Here is a 27,094-nt window from a genome sequence, read left to right on the forward strand (position 1 = left end):
TTTTTCGTTGAACTGAATTAAAATATCAATTCACATTTTAACTATAATTACCAATAATTATAGGTACCCTGTAAACCAATAAACCACTTTTTTACTCTTCTTTATATTTTTTTTACTTACTGGAGTTTCGAGAACTCAGATTTTCATTTACCGAATTCGAGGAAAAGCGGTCGAGTGATGGATTTGCCTGTTTTAATTAATAATGTTTTCCCTCCGCACGTTATCAGCGTCTTGACCTGTGCCACACAGGTCCGTCTCGATTTTATAGAGAGCAAAACAGCGTCAAATGATATGGTTGAATATCGATTTATTTTGATTTGAATGAAACTTTGCACACGTATTAGGCTTAGCAAACTAAGAATTTTTCACAGATGGAGAATTTTTTTAAGATTTAAAAATAATTTTACAAAAGGGCGTATATATTTTGGCATAGGTTTCACTCAAAGTATTGTAACTTATAAACCGTCGGTTGTTTAGAAAAATTGTCTGGTAAGGAGTTGTCGAAAAATAACAATGCATTGTAAAAAACAAACGGGAACGTTTTTCCCGAAAAAAACATGTCTTGAGCGCGGAAAATTGCATTATATTTTTTTTTTCGACAAGGTTAAACTTCGTGTATCGAAAATTGATCGCTCAACGACCATTGAAAAAAAAGATGAAGAAATTCGATTCAGTAGTTTCACCGCAATCGTAAACACGGCAAAGTCATTTTTTGAGGAACACCATTCCGAGAAAAACGCTCATAAAACTTCAAGTTTAGCTCATGCGGCCGTGGCGAGGCGCGCTGCAAATCGCTCTAACTTTTCTGCATATTGTTCAGATGTTTATGAAAATTCGTAAAATGTTGTCAAGCTGTTGTACTTTTGAATAATGCAATATTTTTTTTTTGATTTTTTGAAAACTAAAAAGGTATGTAACCCCTTAAAGGATTTGAAATTTAACACTAAGTTTTAATTGACAAAAACTGAGTTGGATTTTTTGTTAAGTTTTTATTTTAAGGAACTTGAAGTTATATCGCTACTTTTAAAACAAAGCCTAGAATGGCGAAATAAAAATTAAATTAAATGTTTTATGGAAGGTTGTTTTTAAAAAACTATTCAATTTTACGCTTCATAAAATATTTGTATCAAAGCAAAGCCTTGGTACTACATTCCGATTTGGAACTTGACCTTCTGTTTATTTATACACAGACTTCGCAGCCGACTATTCAGTGTACAGGACAATTGCGGGGCAAGCGCTACGATCCTACTGACACTAACAGTCTCTCCCGAGTCGAGACTCGAACCTACGACAACTGGCTTGTTAGGCCAGCATCGTACCTCGAGATCAGCTGGGAGGGATGATCATGATGTTGCCATAAGACATAATGCTACGTTCAAAAATACACACTGTAAAAATAATGAAGAAAATTATTTTTGAAAAACTTACTTCCATTAGTTTTTTTTCTCCAAGTTTAATCAACTGGGTACACGCAAAAATTTTCCTTATAATTTTTAAAAGCAATAATGCGAAATGGCCCTTTAGGTAACAAATCTGTTACCTAAAAAGCAAAAATGGTCTTCTCCATTCAAGTAACAACATATACTGTCATATATTTTGCGCATGTTACGGGAGCTCGACTATCTAATAATGGTCGTTTCAAGCGCTTGCCGAATTTTCACTGGTCGAAAAATGCTCCCTTGCCATCTCCAGTCAAAAAATAACCCATACTGATGCATATGTTGCACACGTTACTAGTTTCTTCTATCTCCAATCCGATGTGCATGTATTAATTTGTTCGCTGTAGCCTACAATATTTTTTTACTTTTTGGTTATTACTTTAAAAATTTTGTTTCTTTGTTATTATTTTTTGTGTCTAGCGCTCGGTCATAAGACACAAAAAGTAATGAAATGTTACTCAAAAGTAACAAAATCTTCCCCAGTTGTGTTGGGTTTATTATTTTAGCTAACATTGTTTAGTTTTGGCAGAAGAAAAATCAATCATTTTAAGGATATTTAATTTTATTTACATGATTTTTTGTTAGAATAACGCTTAAATTTTTTTTCATAAAAATAGTTTTACGGTGACAAAGCAACTGTCAACAACTTTGCCAAAGACAGACCGTTTTGGTTAGTTTTTTTTTTTGAGAAATCTTACCCATTTTTCTCATTTCCCCATGATCAGATAAACTTTGATGTTTAGCTTATGAAAATGAAAAATACATTATAAAAAAGAGAAAAAAGAGCTTTTTAAGATATTAAATTTAATTATTTTAAGTATTTTTTTCGGAACTAAGCGAACTGTTTGATCAAGAAATTTTTTTCTAACAGTGTTTTTTGCCTTTCTCCTAGAAAGGTATAGCAATCACTGGGAAAACCAAAGGTATAAAAGTGGTCCCTAAGGCCGAATGTCATATACCACTCGACCCCTTTCGACGATCTGAGCATTTTCTGTATGTATGTATGTATGTGTGTATGTGTGTATGTGTGTGTGTGTGTGTGTGTGTGTGTGTGTGTATGTGCAACTTTTTATTCTCACTCACTTTTCTCAAAGATGGCTGAACCGATTTTCATAAAATTAATTGCAAATGAAAGGTCTAGTTGCACCATAGGTTGCTATTGAATTTCATTGTAATCGGATTTTTGGTTTAGAGGTTATGTATCAAAATGTAAAAATCACGAAACATCAATATCTCAGAAACCACATTACCGATTTCAATAAAACTGGTTTCAAATGATTGGGCTGTCTTCAAAACCCTTAACTTTAAAATTTCGTTATGATTGAACATATGGTTCAAAAGTTATGTAAAGAAAAGTTATCCTGAGGTTGTTTAAACTCACTCATTTTTCTCAGAGATGGCTGAACCGATTTAAATAAAATTAGTGTCGAATGAAAGGTCTAGTTGCATCATAGGTTGCTATTGAATTTCATTGTAACCGGATTGTAACTTTGTCCGTTGTTGATAAAAAGGTGAAATCACATAATGAAAGTAAACATATTGACCTTCTCTTAACGATCACTGGCTAATTAAAAGGTAGAAAAGTGATCCAAACGGCCGAATGTCATATACTACTCGACTCAGTTCGACGACTAGAGCATTTTCTGCATGTATGCATGTATAAGTGTATATGTTTGTGTGTGGGTGTGTACGTATGTATGTGCACCTTTCTTTCGCACTCACTTTTCTCAGAGATGGTCTGACCGATTCTTTCTATCTTGGTGTCAAATGAAGAGTCTATTTGCCGCTTTGGTTGCTATTGAATTTCATTGTAATCAAACTTTTAGTTTTGGCGCTGCGTCAGAATGTGAAAATAGTTCTTATATCTCAGAAGCTATGAACATAGTTGAATTCAAATTAATGGGCTTTTAAACCCTTAAACAATGAATTTCATAATGTTTAAACATGTGGTTGGAAAGTTATAAAAAGAAACGTAACCCGCAGACTGTTTAAAACTATAGCTACGATCAGAATATGTGGCCTCAACATCATTTAAATTTGATGTTGTACTATTTCAAAGCTTGCGGCCTTGCTCGGGATTGAAGTTGAAATTAAAAGTCATTTCTATCATTTCACTTTTTGCCTTTCTCCTATTGCCTGGTATAAAAGTGCTCAAAAAGGCCGAATGTCTTATATCACGCGACTCAGCTCGACGAGCTGAGCATTTTCTGCATGTGTGTGTGTAACGCTCTCACAATCTCACTTGATTTTCTCAGAGATGGCTGAACCGATTTCAATGAAATTAATTGCAAATGAAAGGTCCAGTTGCTCTATAAGACCCTATTGAATTTTATTGTAATCTGATTTCACGAAACATCAATATCTCAGAAACTACACAATCGATTTGAACTAAATTGGTTTCAAATGAACGGGCTACCTAACAAACCCTTAACTTTTGAATTTTATAAAGATTGAACATGTGGTTTTTTTCCTGTATGGACTGCCTCACTGCGACCAGAATCGTAGATCTATTGTGAGATATGCCCGGGTGTCTGCTGTATCCCGCACTTCTGTTAATAGCAATACCGCTATTGAGAAGTGGCATGCTTATTATTATTGTTCATCAGTGCTTGTGTGTAATGTGATACTCTTCCTTACACGCTTACTGTTCTACCATACCGACACTCGTTCCTCTTGCCAAATATCACCAATTATAATTCCCTGGAGAAGTTTCGTCTTGCGTCCTTCTATCCAGTTTTGTTGATAAGAGGGACTTATTTTTTGTTAAGAGGAAGTTACGCAAAGGTATTGTAGATTTCAGCGTAAAGGAAGAGTAACTGGTGGGGAGCCTGAGAATAAACCCATGCTTAAGTCCTTTTTGACATCGGATGGCCTGGTTCTACTAAGATTCGAACCCCCGACCATCCGCATGACAAAGCGGACTCTGTAACCTTGCGGCTACGCAGCTCTCCTGAACATGTGGTTCAGAAGTTATGAAAAGAAACGTGTTCTGGAGACTATTTAATCTCACTCATGTTTCTCAGGGATGGCTGGACCGATTTTCATAAAATCAGTGTCATATAAAAGGTCTTGTTGCCCCAAAAGACCCTAACGATTTTTTTGCAAACGGATCAATACTTTACCTGTTATGTTTAAAAATGTTAAATCCAGCTATGAAAAGAAACATATTCCGAAGACTACTTGGACTCACTCACTTTTCTCAGAGATGGTTGACCCGATTTCCATAGAATAAGCATCAAATGAAAGGTCTAGCTGCCTCATAACACCCTATTGAATTTTGCTGTAATCGGACTGTAACTTCGTCTGTAGTGTATCGAAATGTGAAAATCACGAAACTTCATTATCTTAGAAACTACACAACCGATTTGAACAATATTGATATCAGATGATCAGGCTAGTTAAGGGTTAACTGATGAATTATGATTGAACACGTGGGTTCAAAGTTTGGCTGCCCTATACGTTCCCTTTTCATTTGATTATATTCGAACTTAAGCAACCGTTATGTATTAAATTGTAAAAACAACGAAAGTCTATTATCTCAAGTATTACACGACTCATTTGAATATAACTAGTGTCCTACAAACGAGACACCTCTCAAACTTACAAATAACAAACTTTATAACAATTTGATATACTGTTCAAAAGTTTTGGAAAGAAAAGAAATTCAAAGACTATTCAACACTATACCTGCTTTGATCAATATATAAGCCCTCAATATGATTTAAATGTGGTATCGTACTATCTCAACGTTCCCGGTATCGCTCGTGATTGAATTGTTCGAAATTAAGAGTCATTTCTTCTTTTTCGCTATTTCTTAAACACTAACATTGCGTCAAATTTCATATTTTACACTTTAATTACAACATCAATATTTTAGAACCCAAAGAGTGAATATACCCCTTTATTGGATTTAAGCATTCATGTAAATCTATTTTTACAAATAATAAGTTTGAATGAGAAAGGCTGAGTCTGACCGCTAGGTGGATTAATTTAGGTTTTTTTTAATCGAAAGAACATTCGATAAAACAATGAACGTCCTCAAGTCAATTCACATACTGAAAATATAATCCTTCATATTAAGAGTGAATTCTCGATTTCTTGATTGACGAGTTGGATAATATTCATCTACTATATACATTCTAATTCAATCCTTCCAAATGTATGTTCAAAATCTAAACAAAATCTCCAAAACGTATCCCTCTAATTTGTTGTACGAACATTGGAATAGCGCTATAATCTTCTGAACAATTTTTTAGTTGGCGTTATTCAAGTGCACGAGACTTCAAACTTTTAAGCTGCTCTGCGTTGCTGTTCGCGGACTGCGGAACCATTTCGCCTAAAAAAAATAGCCAGGAACAAAAAAATAAGTGTTTCGGTTAGTTTTTGTAGGAATAGGATTATGAGAAGCAAAGAAGGGATAATTTGAGGAATGAAATTAAGGAACAATTTAAGTTACTTACCTGAAAGCATACCATCATGATGCCGTTCAGTTCACTTTTAAACACGAACTTAGATCACTTTCAAACTATCCGTCTTGCTCGAAATGAACCCAGTCGATGAATGTTGAGGGGAAGTTAAAAGGACATAACTGCTGATAACGCATGCACATGCACCGCTTGGAACAATGCAAATTGATGGTTAAAGAGATATCCCTGATTTCAGCTCTGAAAGAGTTTCCGTTTTGAAATTTGAATGCGAAAAAGTAGAGATTGGCGCTATATAAGCGATAGGAAAGCGTCGTCTTTTTTTTTTGGAGAAACAAAAGTCTCAAGCTGGCGAATGCAGAAGCATAGCCAATCAAGTGAACAAGAATTATATTTTTTGATAGTCTGTGGAACGTTAAAAGTGTATCTCAATTACAAATTTGATAGCAAGGACGGGAGGTTTTGGTATTGTTGCTGGAGTTGAGCGTCGTCGCTGCGATCCCGGTGAGTCGAGCTTGATGCGGATAGTGTGTGCACATACTGCGACGAGGGAAATCGATGCATAAGAAGATTCGCGAATTGTACAAGTTGTAAATAGTGTAAATAGTAGTCTTAGGAATTAGAAATTATAGAAATTAGGAATTAGAACTAACGATTCATTTTTTTTTTTTTGCTTAAGTTGATAAGTCCCTGGGTTCCTATTCTCGGGGTGGTTCCAAGGTATCGGTTAAATTTAGACGCGCACCAAATCCCTGAGATTCAAAAGGGAGTTTTATTCTCGTAACCTTATAAAATCAAAAGAAAATTCGCCGGAGTCTATTATCTGGAACAGACTGGTTAGGAGCAGATTAAATGTATATTTACATACATTTAAATTAGAGTAAATTAGTTGAAAATGACTAGTTTTGAAATGGTATTTTGATTAATTTGAGAAACGATTCTTCAAACCAGAAGCCGTTCGGAATAAAACATGTTGACCTTGAGTCAACAGTTAGATGTTTTTGTTTGTACTCTATCTTCTTACAGTTTTCTTTCGGAATTCTGATTCTTTTAAAAGCATGAGCATAACGTTTAGTGGTTCATGGCAGTGCTATTGCAGTTCCACAGTAGCATTGGATCGTTTTGCGTATGCTGGGAAAGAGTCGTTTGAATCTGAGGTTATAATAATTATCCATCCCATACCTGCCTGCCTATCGGAACCTGATATTCACATGCGTTGTATAAATTGTGAGGTTAGAATGGTTCATTAGCTCAGCGACAAGTTTCTTGTGTACCATTGAAAATAAATATATGTTAGAGCGAACCATTCCAGTATTTATATATTTAAGTTTTTATCTGCCGTACAACAATAATCTCTATGTAATCTGAAACGTTGGACTTGAAAAAAAAATTCACCAGTCTACTGTTTACGGACTGCGCTATCGGGTCAACCTTGGGGCGACTGTGTTTCGTATGCATGCATATTTTCTCACGACAGCGTTTCAAATTGCCTTGCTACAGAGATGCAGTTGTGGGTTGTGGGATTTCAGGTTTAGTTTTTTCATTATATAATGTGTAGTTATTATAGAACTTTAATGTGTGTTTTTTTTTTTTGTTCTCAGGTCGGTCGTTCGTCAGAGTCACCCATAGATTTCGTCGTGATGGATACCCTACCAGGCGACAAGAAAGACGCTAAAGTTCTGCAGAGCACCATATCGAGATTTGCCTGTCGAATTCTGGTGGACCGAAGCGACGGACCAAAGGCGAGAATATATGCAGCGGGATTTGATTCGAGCAGAAATATTTTCCTAGGGGTAAGTGAATGGATAGAGTTGTAAATTTTTAACGCCTAATTTGTATCCTAAACACGTTATATCTTAACACCTCGTCACCTATCAAATTCATTTATGTTTCAAGGATTAGTTGTTTTTGAGATTTTGCCAAAAATTTTGAGAATGTTCCGAAAAATCGCCTACAAATTTTCGAATAAGTCCGGAGTGATTCGCGATTAGGGCTCAACTAACAAAATGTAAACAAATGGTTTTGACGTTGGACTAACGTCTATATCGAAGTTAGGCACCTGAATTTGAAAATCTAGTAATTCAACCGGGGAAAACCAGGGAAAAGTGGTCAGGTTTTGAGCGCTTATATATCAGTCATTTCTTTTCAGAATTTCGAGGTTTTGGCATCAACCGATCAGAAATTCTTTTACGGTTGAATTTATGTAACAAAAATAACCTATTGTTCGAGATACACTATTGGAAAATTGATAAATCACATCGATTGTCTAAATCATACCGAGCAACCAATCACCACCTCTCTTCACAAGCACAGTCGACACTAACGGATACAACCGATCTGACTTTGTAAACAGTCTCGCAGCTTTCAACCAATAACGAGCTCGCTTTCGGTAGCTGCAACAGGTGTTTCAACACCGTTTTAAAATGCTTCTTTTATCATTACCACTGAACAGATTCTAAACACCAATGGCTTGATTGATAGGGGAAATATTGCGCAAGATTGTCATATAATAATTTAAATATGTTTTCGATACTAAACTAGTAAAAAGTTGTGTTAAAAGTCGTGCACATTCAACCAATCACAAGCTCACTTCTTGTTTGCTCGCGGATGGATTTTTGCTTTGGGCTATATAATAGCCTGTGTCGTCTCATAGCAAGTGGAAGGCCTCATCAGTTAACAAGTGGAAGGCTACCAGGCCGGTCTTGTATAATCAGCAGCGGTGGCTGATTCCAGCGGCCAAACTGAGCTGCAGCAGAACCAGAGCGGTGGTATCAGGCAGCAGCGGCGGAGGTAGTGGGCAGCTGCATTTCTTCATTCAGTTCGGTTCTCCTTCGATCTGAGTTGGACCCCACCAGCGGTAATCCAATTCAGATATCGTTGGGTGAAAACTGCACGAAACTGCCAGAACTGCCAGAAACTGCACGAGCCAGCACCGCCACTAGGAAAGCTACCGCCATTTAGTGTGTGTGCAGTGTGCACATATAGCGTATGTGCATCTGTATTGCTATGACATTTGCGATGATAGGGATGGCGCTGTTGCGTGTGTATGGCTAGCTATAGCGTGTGTAAGACACTAGCATGTGTAGCATTTTATGGCTATTGCGTGTATATCTTCAGCGTGTGTACGGATAGTTATAGCTTGTGTGTGGATAGCTGCTGCTTGTGTAATGATTAGTTATAGCGTATGTATGGATAGTAATAGCACATGGTTGGATAGCTTATGCGTGTGTATAGATAGTTGTATCGGATGTATGGAAAGGAATAGCGTGTGTATGGATAGCTTCGGCATGTGTGTATAAAAAACTATAGCTACAGCGTGTGTATGAATAGTTTTAACGCGTGTTTAGATAGTTATAGCATGTGTGTGAATAACTATAGCGGGTGTTTATCGAAGATTATTATTGTCATTGAAAATATTAAAATGTCTCAACGAACACAGTTGTGAATTTGATTTTACAGCAGCGTTTTAACTTCTTCAGCCAGTCTTAATTCATCGAGGAAAAATTACTACCTATGAATGATCAACACTTATTTACTAGAAATTTGATTTAGATCAAAACGGGTTATTTTGAGTATCATAAATTATTGGTAAAAAGAGTTGCAAGTTTTCTCAATGAGCATTCATTAAATTTTCGTTTTTGTTTCTCGGTGCGCGGTTTCGATTTTGTTTCTCGCACACAGAGAAAGAAACAAACTTGTCGCTATCGTGAAAAATATCAAAACAATTAGAAATTCTCTAAATCACAACTGAAGAAGTTAAGATATTATCCTGTCACTCGCCCAACATACTACCGATTGATAACAACTACCGAAAAACGTGTGATTGAGCTCTTGCTATATTGAGTTATTGAACCAAACGTTTTTGTTTTTCAAATACATGAAGTTATATGCTGGGCTGGAACTAACCTAGCATGAGTTTTATCGATTAAATGTCAAACAATTTTCAAGTTTAAAATTTTCGTTTGAATCGTTCTGGGCTCCAATTTCAGATAGTTTCGTAAAGTTTGCTTTTTGCTTAGATAGGAAAATTTTACCAATTCGCTCAATTAAATGATTGTCTTGGTAGTGCAGCAAACAAAGGGTTGATTCGAATATGTATGAAATGACAGCGATTAAATAAAAGATATCCATTCTTTTAGTATATATTATTATTTATAACGTTTCAACGTCTCAGCATTCAGAAATGCACTGTTAGATAAAATTGGAGCAAACACTAGAGTTGCAATTCTCTTTATTATTTGTTTTAATGGAATATAAGAATACCGTAGTCCAACGTCATGCGGTCGTGTCTTGAATACCACCCTCCTACTTTTTTTTATTACACTATTGAGTTTGAAAAGACTTACGAAATTCATGAAAAGAATCCTTTCTTTCGTATAAATCGATGAAATTATTAGAATCAAGCTTTTAGTGAAGGGCGATAAAGCAGTTTACCCAGAAACAAAAGATACTTTGTGACTAGGCCCTTTACATTGTTTTGAAGCAACGGGCTCATTTGCGAAATATTTCGTAAACAGGCGACAGTAAAGGGCGGATCGACTTTTGTTTTTTAAAATAAAGGCGGATTTAAAGGGGCGCAACTGGAGAAAAATAAAAACAAGGCGAAAGAAAGGTGGGCGAATCTTGTTGTCAGAATGCTTTAAGGCTCATTATAAAAAGGTTAGAAGAAACGTGCAGATTTAAGCCATAAATGCACAAATTTAATGTAGTATTGTTAGGAAATTATAAGCCAGGTATATTTTACGTCGATTTTTGGTATTGATGTTAATGTTAGTCTCCTCAGCTGGTCTCGAGGTACGATGCTGGCCTAACAAGCCAGTCGTCGTGGGTTCGAGCCTTGACTCGGGAGAGACTGTTAGTGTCAGTAGGATCGTAGCGCTAGCCCCGCAATTGTCCTGTACACTTAACGGTTGGCTGCGAAGTCTGTGTATAGTAAACAGAAGGTCAAGTTCCGAATCGGAATGTAGCACCAAGGCTTTGCTTTGTTAATGTTAGTCACTTCCTTTGAAATTACGATTTGAAAAAGTACTTGTAAATTTTCAAACTGATATTCCCCAATGTTTATCTCTTGCCAGTTGCGCCCCTATCGCAAATCACTCCGGAATTTACTTCTAGGGATCCGGCGAGTCTCGGGGTCTGTTTTAGAATTTTAACTTTAGGATTCATAAAGGGTTATTGGCCGTATCGTGCCGTACAAATTTCTGGGTGATATTTGGCCATTTTTTGTTAAGCACATTCTATGAATATCCATAGTTCAAGGGTGTTTAAATTAAGGATTCTATTGAGGATTCCTTAACCTTCAACTCTGTCAGAAACTGACATTTTATATAACGTTACTTGCTTCCTGTTTTTTTTTAGAATCCACTTGTTTCGTGTTGCACGCGAAAACTGTGCTTGCTAGTGGATTTGTCAACAAGTTTTCGCACAAAACTCACTCGTTAGGTAATACATTTTTGAACAGAGAATAAATACCCGGAGCGTCGCGTTCGTTCCCACATCGTTCACATCGTCGCTGGCGAGGTTGGTAGCTAACTTCGTAAGGCCGGCTTGCGTTTTATATACAGCAGCACCATTTACTCTACTCATGCCCACATGAACAAAGTAAAGCGTTTTTACTGTTCTGATTAAGGGGCTTTTGTCAGACAGATAAACTGCTGCATAGAGAAAACGTACCGCAGAGTTTTCCAGTGGGCTAAACATAGATAGAGAGAGACACAGAGCGAGGGAGGGATAAGTCAACATCTTGACCTATGACTATACATATAACTTACCTACGTACCTTGATACGGTTATCTAATGATAAAATATTTAACGTCCTCTCCAGCACCGGAGCTAGCGCATGGAGCGACTTTGACGGCGGCAGTGCAATATAAAACAAATATTATGTTATAACAATTATTGAATTTTAAAAAAGCAAAGCTATGAATTTTTTTAATAACAAAATTACATATAACAAAAAGACTGTTTGCTCCCGAAGAATTGATAACCGATTGTTTACCCTCCGGTAATCCCAGTTATTATTTTTCATCTGTATCATTGTAAAGATATTTGCATAACCTTCTTGTCATCGCCCTGTCAAACAGAGCTCCGTTATTACTAGCGTGTTGAATGTTATAAATTTGCGACATAACTAACACTGCAATAACTTATATTTTACCCATATCCGGAGGTTCAAAATTAGCCACAAATTTCACGACCATCATATCATGGTGTGGCTCTGCAGCATAAGCGTCGCCTGCTCAAGGTCTCACGGCATGTTTGTTTTGTGCTTCACCAGACCGGAGACACTGGCATGTGGGTACCTCTTGGTGTGGTGGCTCTTTGCTCTTTGCTGTAAACGCGTTGTTGTGTTATAGGGCAGCTGAATAAAACGTTCCGTCCGGTTGGAGCTGACTGTACGATTAGGCAAGGACAGATGTGCTGGCTCTGGTGGTTGTACTTTCCTTGCCATTTGTCGGTAACGTTCGTCATCAAAAGCAACAACGGGGCGGGGGGGTGAGAAGGAGTTCGTTGCCATACTCCCCTGGTGCTGATGTGCACCCGCGTGTTGTTTTTGCCTTGCCATTCGAGGCCTAACTATCTGTGATCCGGTTCCGTGAGCGTTACAAGGCGGTCCGGTATTTCGCAGTTGTGCACAATTAAGACGACGACGAGTTCGCTTTTACTTGCTTGTGTCATTTTTTTTTGTTTTTCCTCTAGCAGCTGCTTTTACCGACGACGAATTGTAATGACATAAGCAGCGATTCCGATTACGCCGGCTGACGTTTATGGTGGCCGGTAAAACTTTCGTTTCCATTTCCATTTACCGGCTTGTGCTCTTAAAATGGATTAAGTATAGCGTGTTGTAATTGCATATATTTGGGATGAATTTTTTTCACGGGCTGCTGTCACGAATTTTCGCGATTTAATCGATTTATATTGTTGTCGGATTTCGTTGCAGGAAAAGGCAACCAAGTGGCAAGACAACGTAGAAATCGATGGTCTCACAACGAACGGCGTGCTGATCATGCACCCGAAGGGACAGTTCTGCGGTGGTACGGCCGAGTGCGGTCTGTGGCGGGAGACGTCCGTCGGCGGGGACGTGTTTAGTCTACGAGAGTGTCGATCAGCGCAACAGAAGGGACAACCAGTGTACGAGGAAACCAACGTCCTGCAGGATGGAACCCTAATCGATCTGTGCGGAGCGACGTTGCTGTGGCGATCGGCCGAGGGACTGCGACATTCGCCGGTACTGTGTGGTTGCTGTGGATTGTGAGAAAGATTGATTGATTTTTCTTTTCTTTCACTTTTAGACTAAGAAAGATCTAGAAAAACTGGTGGATGAAATCAATGCCGGCCGCCCGCAGTGTCCAGTGGGCCTCAATACTTTAGTGATTCCTAGAAAAGTGTCATTGGGTGAACACGTCAACCAGCCTTATGTGTATTTGAATTGTGGCCATGTACAAGGTAAGTGACTTTTCACAATTTTCTATGTCTTTCATTTGAGGTTAATAACCTCATTCTTCTGCATCGATGATATGATACTTTGACGCGTTGTTGGTTCAATAAGAATAAGTCCTCGGACAGAACCAAAGGTTGCTGAGCTACAATGCTTTGAATAAAACCTATGCCGAAATGCATAGGCCCGATTAGAAAATTATTCTTGAGTTTTTCCTTCACATGTGAAAAATACTCAGTTATATTGGTTCTAGCTTTATAGTTTTTGCCTATGGATCCGTGTTTCTATAGAAATCAAATAAGTAGATCTGGCATCTCTGGTCACAATTTCAGCTGCGAATGCTCTACAGTCAAGTTTGACAGAATGATAATCGTGAAAATTTCCCACTTACGAAATGAAATCTTGTCATTTTTAAGCGTGACTGGCAATCAAAATTGATCAATTGTGTATAAGGATGTGAAACTTTTTATAAAGTTGGTCTCAAATCGTTGGGATCTGATAAATTTTTCAACATTTGGCATGGTCACGCCTAATATTTATTTGTTCGTATTCATTGTTAATATTGACCATGGATGCTCCTTCTTCCTTTGATATCATACTCCAATGTGAAGAGAGTAGCGAAAAAAGAAACATTTTGAAATGCATATAACTTTCCTAGCAGGAGTAGTCCAAGCGACGTCGCAAATCAATGCTGATCGAGCATTTCCGATTTCGCTGAAACTTTGCACAGTTGTTCCTTTTTGTGACTGATGAATAAAATATTCTATATAAGAGTAACTGTTTGTTTGATGGTGTCTTCGGCAACATTAGAGGTTATAAAGTTGCGGAAATTTATATAAGGGAACCGCTCCTATATTCATCGCTCTTATTTGTCGAATTTACATCAAATTTTACTATTTCTGTTCAAAGTTAAGCTTCCGACCACTCGACTGAGCTGGTAGGTAAAATTAAGATTACTTTTACTAAATAGTACAGTTTGACGGTAAATTTAATACAGTCGAATCCCTCTATAACGACACTTTTTATAGTGACAAATCTCGCTATAGCGACATTCTCAACAGTCCCTTCTGTTTTATACTAAAATTCTTCGTTTTATTGCGACATTTCGCTATCACGACCTTCCTCTATAACGGCATACCAAAATTAATACTTGTCATTCTTTATTGCGACAACAGTACAGTCGAATCTCTCTATAACGACATTGCCGAATCTATAACGACATTCTCAACGGTACCTTCTGTTCTACATATGCAAACATTCTTCGTATTATTGCGACATTTCGCTATAACGACAATCCCTTGCGATATCGCTATGAAGGGATTCGACTGTATATAGGAGTGGTTCCTCTTAAATGTAAGTACTTACTTACTTTACTTTTAAGGCGACAGACCGATTATCGATCCAGTGCCGAATCCAGAATACGTCGCCATGTCCGCCGGTCTTGGGCTGCTATCCTCCAATCGCCCCTAACACCTATTTCGCGTGCATCCTCGTCGACAGCACTCATCCAACGAGTGCGCGGTCTACCTCGAAGTCGTCGACCTCTATCGGGATTACTACTAAATATAGCTTTCGCTTGACGCTCATCCGGCATTCTCGCTACATGCCCAGCCCACTGAAGCCTGCCGTGTTTTATACGCTTGACTATATCCGCCGATTTGTATGCCTGGTACACTTCATGGTTCATGCGTCTGCGCCAAACACCATTTTCTAGTTTGCCGCCAAGGATTGAACGCAAAATCCTGCGCTCAAAAACACCAAGAGCTCGCCGATCAGCCTTTTTCAGCGTCCATGATTCATGGCCGTAGAGAGCCACCGGAAGAATCAGTGTTTTATAGAGTGCAAATTTAGAACGGATTTGCAGACTGCGGAACCTTAGCTGGTTACGTAATCCGTAAAAGGCCCTGTTTGCGGCTGCTATCCGCCTTTTTATCTCACGGCTAACCTCGTTGTCACATGTCACTAATGTTCCCAGGTAAATAAATTCGTCGACTACTTCAAATGTTTCCCCATCTAGCACCATCGCAGCACCAATCTCCGACGGACTACCACGCACTCTGCCAGCCACCATGTATTTCGTTTTGGCAGAGTTTATGACAAGCCCTAATCTCGCAGCTTCCCTCCTGAGAGGTCCGAACGCCTCTTCCACAGCTCTACGGTTGATACCAATGATGTCGATATCGTCCGCAAAACCGGGAAGCATGTGCGACTTCATAATGGTGGTGCCGCTTCTCTGCACACCAGCCCTCCGTATAGCACCTTCCAATGCGATGTTGAAAATAAGTTCGACAGCCCGTCACCCTGCTTCAAACCATCCACCGTCACAAACGAGCCCGATATCTCACCGGCTATCCTGACGCTTGATGTAGAACCCTTATCGTATCAGCCTAATCAGCTTTGTTGGGAAGCCATGTTCAATCATAATCTGCCATAAGTCATTTCTCTTGACTGAATCGTACGCTGCTCTGAAGTCTATGAACAGATGGTGCGTCTGCAAGTTGTATTCTCGAAATTTATCAAGGATTTGTCGCAAGGTAAACATTTGGTCCGTCGTGGATCGTCCCCCTCGAAAACCGCATTGGTACTCGCCAACAAAGGTCTCCTGCAACGGCCTCAGTCTGTGGAACAGGATGCGAGAGAGAATTTTGTACACGGTATTGAGAAGTGTTATGCCCCGATAATTGCTACAGTCCAGGCGATGGCCTTTTTTGTAGATCGGGCATATGAGACCCTCCAACCAGTCCGAGGGCAATTCTTCATCAGACCACACTCTCAGCATGATCCGATGGATGGCACGATACAGCTGTTCGCTCCCGACTTTGAAGAGTTCGGCCGGAATGCCGTCCTTCCCAGCTGCCTTGCAGTTTCTCAGCTGTTTCACTGCTTTCTTCCCCTCGTCCATGGATGGTGGATCATTCCATGACCATCATTCTCAATAGTCATCCAGCTCCTTTCGATTCCACTGTTTCCCTCACCGTTCAACAGCACACTGAAGTGTCCCTTCCAACGCCTGGCCACCTCTGTTTTATCTTAAATGTAAGTAAGCTTTCCAAATTGTCACAAAATACTAATTATCTCGAAAAGTACTTTTTTTGAATGTTTTTTCGCATGTTGAAGTAACCAATGTTCACTACCAGTTGTCAAAATTTGGTGCGGATAGAATGAGAAACAAAAAAGTTAAAACTTATTATGGAATTGATTCGATGAAACCCAAAATGGTTTGTTTCATTGAGTTTTTAACAAAACGTTTATTTGACACGGCACTATACGTATAATGTTTAACGAAGCAAACTGAGTTTTATTTCTAGGGTATCTTGTAAACTAAAGGCACTGTTAAATAGGAATCGTTATGATTTTCAAACAGTCATAGATCAGTTTCAAGAATTAAGTATTTCGTTGAGTCAAGATATCATGAACCAGGACGTAGGATTTCTTTCCTCGGCCCTCAGGGTATGCAACAGCAAGAATCTGATGTCACGGAACTTAGCTCATACCCAAACTATGTACATCAATTTGCTTACCAATCAGGATATTCTACAATAACGATGTTACAATCACTTAAAAAGAAACTTAGAAATCCTTTAAAGCCGAAGAAATAGCTTTGATTGCTTTTCTTGATATTGAAGGTGTATTTGATAATCCATTTCCAGGAACAATGGGTTCCAGGGCACTGTAGCGTTGATGGCAATAAAAAGCAGACGAACTGGCCAATCAAGGTTCAAAATCGCAATTTAATGGTCCGGAACCCTTTTGCGGTATCTCGAATTGCACAATAAAAATGGATCTTAAATACTGGGAAAAGCAACAGGTGACAGCATACAGGAGGGCTGTCAGAGGATGTCACCAGTCGAAAAGAGGAATAACGCCAAACGCAAAAATTACTAAAAGCTCCTAGATCTCAAAAAGTGGGCTCTTTGTACCTACACAGGAGTAATAACTGGACTGCACAGTGGTGCGAGAGCTCAAAAACGTGAACTTAATTCATTTGCTCTCCAAATAATGGTTTTATTGACATACTATCTTCCGAAGATATTTAGTATATAAAAAGGCTCAAATCATGACAAAAAGTTTTAGTTCGAAACTCAACCGCTAGTGGCGCTGCAAAATCTAACTTTTTAGTCTTACACTTTAGAGAAATGGTGTCTTCAGCAAAGTTATAGATTAAGTTCTTACAAAAAACTTTGTCGAAGACACTTTTCTTCTAACTCTTCTTGTTTTGGATATATAATATTGCTCATTAGACTTGTCTTTAAAATTAGTTTTTTTCGAATATACAAAAAAACTGTAACGTTTAGATGGTTATGATGTTCCACATGTATTTGTATATCATCGAAACACACAACTTTGTAGAAGACACAAAATAGATAGCTTCCACACAAACCGAGTACTAAAAAGGACAAACGATCAAAGTGATTTTGTAGAGTGATTATGATAATATTTCATTCTATGCAGGTTCGTCTGCTAGTTTTTGCACTTTTGTGTTCTTGGTGTGTACAAAAAATTATGCTTTTTCAACATTTTTTGGCAATAACTCGATTTGTATGGAAGCTATCTATTTTGTGTCTTCTACAAAGTTGTGTATTTTAATAATCTACAAATATATGTAGAACACTTCCAAATGATACAGTTTTTTTGTATATTCGAAAAAAAACTAATTTAAAGACAAGTCTAATAAGAAATATTATATATCCAAAACAAGAAGAGTTAGAAGAAAAGTGTCCTAGACAAAGTTTTTTGTAAGAACTTAATCTATAACTTTGCTGAAGACACCATTTCTCTAAAGTGTAAGACTAGAAAGTTAGATTTTGCAGCGCCACTAGCGGTTGAGTTTCGAACTAAAACTTTTTGTCATGATTTGAGCCTTTTTATATACTAAATATTTTCGGAAAATAGTATGTCAATAAAACCATTATTTGGAGAGCAAAAGAATTAAGTTCACGTTTTTGAGCTCTCGTACCACTACTGTGCACTGCCCAAACAAGCATCTTAAAGGACATTAGTCGAACTCAGGAAGCCGCTATGAATGGGAGTTAGGAGAGCCAAGTCTGCGTTCAGTTCCCATTGTGTTTTACTCCGATGGATCTAAAATGGATGAAAATACTGGAGCCGGGAATGCATTCTTTCTTTGAGACAGGTAGAAACGAAGTCTCTCTATACTGGGTGCCCGGCCATTGTGGCATTTAAGGAAAAAATAGCCTAAGAAAAGGTTCAGCATCAAATTTCATTGGACCGTGGAGTCGCTGAATGTGCTCTGGAGACTAAGTTTAGAATCAGAGAAATGTCCATGGTAGCATCAAGCTAGAATGCTACGGATACATCTCGGCAGGCCAAAAAATTTATAAAACCGAATGCAGGAAAAGCTCGAAACTTATTTAATCCAAATGAAAAAAACTTCGGGTAATAACTGGTTTGCTGAACGGTCACTGCCCGAGTATACCTAAATAAAATTGGAAGAACTAACTTAACAGAATGTCGCTTTGGCCAATTTGAAACTAAAACTGCTGAACATAAACTCTGCAATTGCGGAGCGTTGTACAATCCAAGGAATTCAATATTCTAAGAGGGGCTATAAAAGCCCCCCAAAATTTGCCATTGAGATTCTGGTAAGATTAGGCTTCATAAAACGACTCGATCCTAACTAGAATCGGGTACTATGTCAACCAATATCCAGTCGCAGTTGTGTTCGATAAAAGTAAGAAAGATAGATATTTCATGACAGACCCAAACGTCAAGATGTTGCCGTTGGTAGAGACGGTAGCAAGCTGGCGCTTTTTCGATCTCTTACCGGAGCAGTAAACCCACTGTGCCGTGAGAGTGATAGAAACAACAGCCAGGCACTATACGATATTCTCTGTTGAGTAAATGCATGACGTGCGAAAAGCAAGTGGCAACTGGCCGAGTTAAATGTCCTGCGGTGGTGTAATCGGTAACGCATCTGACCGTAGATTAGAAGTTGGGGGTTCGAGTCCTGCTGGACTATATTTCTCGAAAATTTTTAATTAACTGTTTCCCCAGTAAGTACATTTTTCAAACTCCACATTCACTGCTTGAAATAGAAATTAATCAAAACTCTAAGTGAATCAAGTTTTGGGGTTATACTTCTACAATTTCACTGTAGAGCAGAGGTAGAATAGAGGCACTTTTGAGCACCTTTATCACAGGCATCATCCACGTGTTGCTCTCCGCGTTTGTCCAATGTTCTTTATTGCTACAGTGGGTGGTCGTAAGACCCAACTGCTTGCACTTATGGCAATTCATTACCTGCGATATAAACAAGCGCACGGGTAGACACCTTGTCCATGAAGAGAGTCTGATTGGGTGTAAGTTTTAACATCCTTGTCGAGCGATACTGAGTGCAATTGCTTGCAATCCAGTATCCAGTATCCAGTATATCCAGTATGCAATCCAGTATCTTTACCGACTCAAGACAGGAATCCTTGAAACGGCCGGTTTCAGCCTTCAGTGGGTTTCTCTAGAGGCGACGCGCGACCAAGTGGACTACCTGTTCAATCAACATTTGTAACATTGAAACAACAGTCTTAGGATAACATATTTCGGGAGAAATATCTCTACGATTATCTATAGATCAAGAAAAACCTGCGGTGAGCGTGAACTTTTCGATAATTTTCTCGTAGAATAATGCTATCTGCATCTTTTTATAGAGAAAAACTTTTTCCTCAGCTATCATCATGATTCCGAATAATCGATTCAACAAATTCCGTTGTGTTAGGCAATGCCAGTATCATTCTGCCAACCGAAGCGTCGTTATCGTAATGAAACGCTCAAATTTCATTCGTGGCGGTTTTTTTTCTCAACCACCACAAGTCTCGTAATACCACTGCAGTACAGTTCACTGTACAGTACACAAACCAGTTTGCAACATTACAGTTCACACAATGGAACTCAGAGTAAGAATTTTTAGAAAACTTGAAATAGTGAATATCAAAGGAAAACGTTTTCACTGCGCTTGACGGCTGACTTGGCTTTCATTTTTTACGAATAAGGAAAAATGGAGAAGCATTGCATGAAAGCTAAACATTTCCTTGTGATAGTAGAAAAGAGCACGGCCATTTATGGTGGCTATTCTTCAGTTTCATGCAAAAGCGATGAAATTTGTCAGCCCTGATACGGACTGCGAGGTTCGAGTTTTCGGATGGACGAAATGGATGAAAAAGGGTTGAATGACAACTACACATCAATCAAAGAACACCACCACATCCACGGAAATAACGAATGAATTTGCTCTTTTTAACGAATGCTTAGAAGAATGAGATCTGCGTACTCTCGCGGCCACGTGGTCTCTCTCAAAGAAAAGAAAGAAACAATAAAGCTTAACGAAAAAGATGCAGAAATACTAAAGAGAGGTGATGTGTAATGAGTGTTTTCTTTCGTTCGTTCAGCAGGGAGTTTGAACCACAAATGTCTTTTTTACATAAGGCGTTACATTAGTGGTGATGAACATAACTGACTGCGTCTGCCCTGTCGCTATTTAAGGTGCAGAGAAGTGTTTGAACGATGGTTAGTTCAGATGAAAGGCCTGAACAAACGGTAGTCATTACTGCGTGTGGGTTTTGTTGTGTGTGAGTTGTATGGCGTAGTCTGAAGTGTAGGCCATCAGGTTACCTAATGGCGCATAAGTTTCTACTAATTTGAAAGTAATATAATGATGTTCGGGATAACATTTAATCTTCTAATGTGAAACAGTTCACTTTTTCCTGAGATTGTCTACCTGTCCTACGAGCAGTTTGACTAGTGGACAAAACGCCTCTGTAAATTTCGACTGTCAGACTCGGTTTGGTTATCACGCCGGCGATCTCCAGCTTACAAACTGCAATATGGTTCGCTTGCGTGTCACCATGTGGCTGAAAACTATGCCAGAGCTCTACAAATTTGCAATGTAAAATCAGGTTTTTTACGCGGGGGATACATACCTCGTAAAAAACAATTCAATCAATTCAATTTGAAAATCCACATAAAAACCGCGTTCGATCAAAAACCTGCTTAAAGTAAATCATCAAGAAAAGCTCAAGAAAAAACTCAAGACGCTCTGTGACCAGTATTCAAAAATGTCCTTTCTGATGATGATTCCGGATCTTTCGGATGGCGGAGCCTTTTTATTTACTAAGATTTCTACTTAATAAACACTCAGCCGTTTTTGGTTCAAACCCGCGTAAAAAACTCGTAAAAAATCCGCGTAGAAAAATCGGACTGTATTCAATGCCTTAACTTTGGACCGGAAGAACACAACCCAGGGCCCTGGATATCCTTCCGGGTACAGTTTTGCCCGATGAATCCACACCTGTGGTGCTTCTTTTCCTACTCGCGGAGTCTTGTACCCGTCCGGATCAAAACCGCAAACCAAATTACCAAACAAAATCGAAGCAGTAGAAAAAACAGGCACTTATTTCCACAACACACCACCAAGACACACAAAAGATCACGCGCCGTACACAAGCAGTGAAGCTAACGATAGCAGCAGATAGAATGTTTAAGCAGACTCAAATAATGTGCATCTGTTTCTATAGAATCGGACAACATAACAATGGAGCAATCAACAATGATCAGGCTTTACAACTACGCATCAAGCAAAGAGCACCACCACATCCACTAAAATAATGAATGAATTTGCGCGTTTTTAATGTGCATCATGGAAGCTCTGAAGAATGAGATCTGCGTACTCTCGCGGCCATGTGATCTCACATTTCAATGACGTCGAAAGAAGAAACCGCCAACCTTAAGAAATTTTTCTACTTAGTTTCGAGCATGTACAGCCGGCAATTTAATTACGTTTAGTTTAAACCCTTCAAAAATTCATCGGAAGGACTCAATTTCACTTTCCATGTTCAGTATTCAACATTACACAACTATTTCACACACTCGAACCTTTTTCTCCTGCAAAGAACAGTCATTGGAGGGAACAGATACATTGCTCTTTTATAGATTTTCTTTTTTTTTTAAGCCAAACCATCGTTCTGGCTCTTAAAAATGTCATCATCAATACCATATTTGCATGAATCCTTTTCAAAAATCTGTCGTGATTCAACAAAAAAATACTTATAGCACAAAATCTTTAGTTCATAGAATCACCTGTGCAATATAAATTCTTTCATACGGCCATAAGCATTTCATACAAAAACCTGCGGAATTAGCTTAATTCGTAATATAGGTAAGCTAGCCAATTAAATTAATTCTGTTGTCCGGAGGCCAAGCTGGCGTCGCGATGAGCATGATTTTCGACGCTATATTTCAATTAGGGATGGTGAAAATCTTAATAGAATCGAGGAAACTGTTCAAAAAATTTCAAAATTTTAAATTTCCGGAACCAGAACACCCAAAAATGGATGTCTGACGACATTTGAAACGGTTTCATGAAAGAGGGTAAAAGTCGATTAGGGGCCATCCACATTCCACGTGGGCAGCTTGGGGGTGGCAGTGTAATGACCACGGTCCATACATTATTTTTAGAATTTATATGGACAGTTCACAGTCCACGGAGGGGGAGAGGGGGGGGGGGGTCAAAATCGTTCACGTGGAATGTGGATGGCCCCTAATATATTCCCCAATACGGCCTTTTTGAAGCGGGATGACGCTCAGAGACCGATGTGTGATGAAGTCTGGAAAGCTGAGTAAAATTAGAAAAAATATTCTACTACTTCTCACTTAAGTTGTATATTCAAACATTTATTTGAAAAAGGGATAAGAAATTTGAAAAATGGCTCATAAAACAGATAACATGATTTTGCTGTACGACAACACTAAGTCACATACTGTACAGAGTGTAATGCAGTAATCATCCCGTGTCTTGGATACTGATCCGCATCCTGAATTCATATTCGTATTGCAAAAAGAAATTACTTTTTTTACCTATGAAATCACCAATATGAAAAAAATCCTTCACAGTCGTAAAACCGTACAATCAACGGACTGCTGAAAAAAACTGTTCCATCAGTTGTCAAAATTTGCGGTATTTCAAAGTTGCAATTGGTTTATCGAAAAAAATGGATTTGATTTCTTTCAATCAAACAAGGATTTTCTAAATCTTTGAAATCTGTTATTTCCAATATCGAATCAACACAAATATCACAAACCCTATTGCATAGTTGCGTTTAAATAAATCCTTTTACACGTTAACAACCTTCTGCTGCAGAAAATATCAAACTTGTCTGCTTATGTAGACTGTAAAACGATATGTATATCTGCAAAAAAGGAACTTTATTAATACTGTTAAAAACATTAATGAATTTTAGGAAAAACATAAGGAATATAACAAAATTTTCAAATATGTCAAACAACATTTATAAAATCGGTCATGTCTTTGGAATTGGTGAAACCTCCTCCTCCTCTCAAATACCTTTGAGGCAGTTAACTGAGAAACTTGTAAAACAGTAAAATTAGAGAATTTGTTAAATCTGTGAGATTTATGGAATCAACCACGCATTTAAGAACGATGGCGTAAGCTCACCTAAATTTGTCGAATATATCACGTCTGAGAAATCAGCGGAGAATTTACGATCAGGTTGCAATATTACGTATCTTAAAAAGCGGTTGAAAACTCGTTGGTATTAGATGCAACTTCTTCTGTCTCCCAGATGGTCTCGAGGTACGATGCTGGCCTAACTAGCCAGTCGTCGTAGGTTCGAGTCTCGGCTTGGGAGAGACTGTTATTGTCAGTAGGATCGTAGCGCTAGCCCCGCAATTGTCCTGTACCCTAAACAGTCGGCTGCGAAGTCTGTGTATAAATAAACAGAAGGTCAAGTTCCGAATCGGGCTGTAGCCCCAAGGCTTTGGTTTTTCTAATGAATGCAGTCGTTAAAAAGCAACAGAATGATTTTTCTGTATGACAATGTTCGGTCACATGTTGTAGGAACACTAGAATGAATATTCTGGATTTATGCTGATGTTGCCAAAGTAGTAATTCCGATTTAATGCAGCTAAATAATTTAATAAATTTGCCGTCAAATTTCTTCAAACTTATCATTCTAACCGGTTCATGTTTCACCACAGGTCAGCACGGCTGGGGCCAGGATAAGGCCTCGAATGCGCGTCGATGTCCGATGTGCTTGGAGCTGGGTCCGGTGGTGACACTCTGCATGGGCGTAGAGAACGCATTTTACGTCGATTCTGGACCGCCAACCTATTGCTTCAATCCGTGCGGTCACATGGCAACGGAGAAGACAGTCAAGTGAGTAGAGCATGCGAAAACGGTGTTATTTGCACAATATAAATTAAAAATAATTTTTGTTCTAAACTTTACAGATATTGGGCAAACGTGGACATACCCCATGGCACCAACGGGTTCCAAGCGGTGTGCCCATTCTGTGCCACCCCTCTGCAAGGATCTCCGGGCTACATCAAACTTATATTCCAAGATAATCTAGATTAACCTGTTTCCTACGTCGAAGGTTTGTCGTCGCTCCCTGACCAGTCTTTGCTTCTAAAACAAAACCGATATATAAATAAGCAGAAATCAACTGATTCACGTATAGTTTGTAGCATGTAATTGTTAGTATATTTTTATTCTTATTATTTTTAACTTAATTATGAAAAAAAGTAAACAAAAAATAAGAAAAAAATCAGAACAACACAATTGTTTTTGAAGCTACATGCCTTCGTTTGGAAGCAACCCACGATGGTCGTTGCACACGCTTTTATATGCGAATCAATCGTTGCGATTAGTCATCATGCGGCGAGAGGTGTGTGAGAACCTTTCCAAAGTTGATCGATGTTTTTGGAAATTTGCGACAAACATAAAATAATACAGAAAAAAAACAGCAAGGTTAATCTTATTCTTCGCTATAGGAATTGACGGAATGCATGCAATTGTTTCTTTAGCTCTAAAAAAATCGAAGCGTAAAAGCCTCTAGCGACAAACGTTGATCGTTCGTTGGTTGAAATGAACTTAGAAGCTGTAATGTTACGTTCGATCGTAACACATGGTAGGCAATCAGTTTTAGTTTTGATTATCAGAAGAAAGTGCATTTCTACCAGTTGCGTTGCATGGGAGTTCTCTATAACGAATTTTCCTTTTTGTTTTTTCTCTTTTGGCAATGTATTACTCTCTAGGCGAAGTTTGTTTTTCGTTCGATTTCATGCGTTTTCATTATACGAGAAACGATTTTTTACTAGAGTTTAGAAGGATTGTCTACGTTTAAGACGCATCTTATTTAAATTTATATTTTGTAAAAAGTGTATTAAGTATATGAAGTCTTAGCAAAAAGCGTGTGTGTGATGTAAGAAAAACAGTGCTTGGTGGTTTTAATCACGCTGCGCGTATCCGAAAGGCCTTTTTTCAATAAATCAAACGAAAAAAAATGTTACTGCATTAAAGCATTAAGGCGAAACGGTGTTGAAGCCACAAATGGCCAACTTCAAGTCATCACTTCGAGTTTTCAAAAGCACAAGACTCAGAAATAGTGAATGCGTATTTTTTGTTTGCTGCGGCTAAGCAAACATAAAATAGCGTTTTCACAGGTGATATATCAACTATTACCAACAGCGAATTTTTTTATTCCACTGTGTGCGGGCAAAACTGTCGAGGGATAATGAAACGTCATCGCCATTTAAGACGCAAGTAAGAAAGAGATGCCCGATAATTGTTTACGAACTTAGCACGTGCGGTGGTGGGTTGAAGCTGACAAATTCTACAGGGCGCTTCGGGCAGCACGGCAGGTCAAAACTGGGTCAAAATCGAGCGAATAAAGAAGGGTTTTGACAGCAATTAGTGCGCTTTCAGGTCAAAACGGGGTGAGCTGTTGGAATAAAGAAATTCGCTATAAGTCTTGAAGATTCGAAGCGGTGGTTCGAAGTTGACCAATGGTGGCTTCAACACCGTTTCACCTTAAAGTGTAAGCGAGAGGAAGTCAGCTTGAACCGGTTCAGGTCCAAAAACCGTTTCGTCGTCATTTCAACACAAAAATTCCAACCACTTTTTCAACTCACGTTAGCGACAACTTCTGACAACTAGAAAAGTAACATTTGCCAAACCGGTTTGAAATTGCCTACTCAACCCTAAAATGCGCACGATGTTAAAAAATCATTTAAAAACATGAAATCTTTGTTCAACAGGTTAACTGCTCTAAAACTAACCAATATGCATAAAAAAATTGAAAGATTTACTTTTTTATGTGCAAATATTACCATGTTGTTTTTAAACAACACTGTGACTTTATCGCAGAATAAAGTCGAAACAATTATTTTTGTTAATAGTAACTTTAAAATTGACCTTTTGTTAGTTTAATTACTGATAATTCAAACATTTTTACTAACCACTAACCTTATTTTAAAATTTATTTTCAAAGACAGTCAGCACCAGTCGGGAATCTCGAGTATCTCGACATGTTTTGAAGTAGAATACTTCTCTCAGGAAGTTCGGCTACATAGGGATGTGAAATAAAAATCTAAAACCGAAAAATTTGAAAAATATGTCCAATTTCAAATGCTAAAATATCAGTTAATGTTCGATGGATTTCCTTCTTTCTTGCAGCAATAGATTGGAAAATCTTCTAAGATTCTTCCCAAAAGAAGATAATTGTAATTTTATTATTCACACTATTGTACTTTTGAAAATAGTCAAGTCTTGTCAAAACGAAAAATTCGACCTCTGATTGGTCGTTTTATGATTGCTTCCCAAGCACGGTCGACAAAATCATATACCTTGCAATTGAAAACATGCTATTTGGCCTATATAAGAGCCTGTTTCAGCCGAAGCTGCTCATAATAGTTCTAGACAGCGACAACAGCAGTCGTCCTCCCTTAGCAGAAGCACTAGCAGTGCAGTGGATACCAGCGATGGC

At 38.4% G+C, this 27,094-nt stretch overlaps 1 protein-coding gene across 3 annotated transcripts in view; it reads left to right on the plus strand.

Annotated features, from left to right (window-relative positions):
- Positions 1–25,541, plus strand: part of LOC129718603 (protein pellino) — a 70,862-nt gene extending 45,321 nt beyond the window's left edge. For all 3 annotated transcript variants that reach the window (XM_055669529.1, XM_055669527.1, XM_055669528.1), the window contains exons 5-9: positions 7,465–7,656; positions 12,804–13,091; positions 13,156–13,309; positions 24,306–24,483; positions 24,558–25,541. In XM_055669529.1, the coding sequence (XP_055525504.1) occupies positions 7,465–7,656; positions 12,804–13,091; positions 13,156–13,309; positions 24,306–24,483; positions 24,558–24,684 (939 nt within the window). In that variant the 3' untranslated portion in view covers positions 24,685–25,541. The remainder of the gene's footprint in view (positions 1–7,464; positions 7,657–12,803; positions 13,092–13,155; positions 13,310–24,305; positions 24,484–24,557) is intronic.
- Positions 25,542–27,094: the final 1,553 nt, after the last annotated feature.

The sequence above is a fragment of the Wyeomyia smithii genome, chromosome 1, assembly GCF_029784165.1.
Source record: "Wyeomyia smithii strain HCP4-BCI-WySm-NY-G18 chromosome 1, ASM2978416v1, whole genome shotgun sequence".
Classification (NCBI taxonomy): Eukaryota; Metazoa; Arthropoda; class Insecta; order Diptera; family Culicidae; genus Wyeomyia; species Wyeomyia smithii.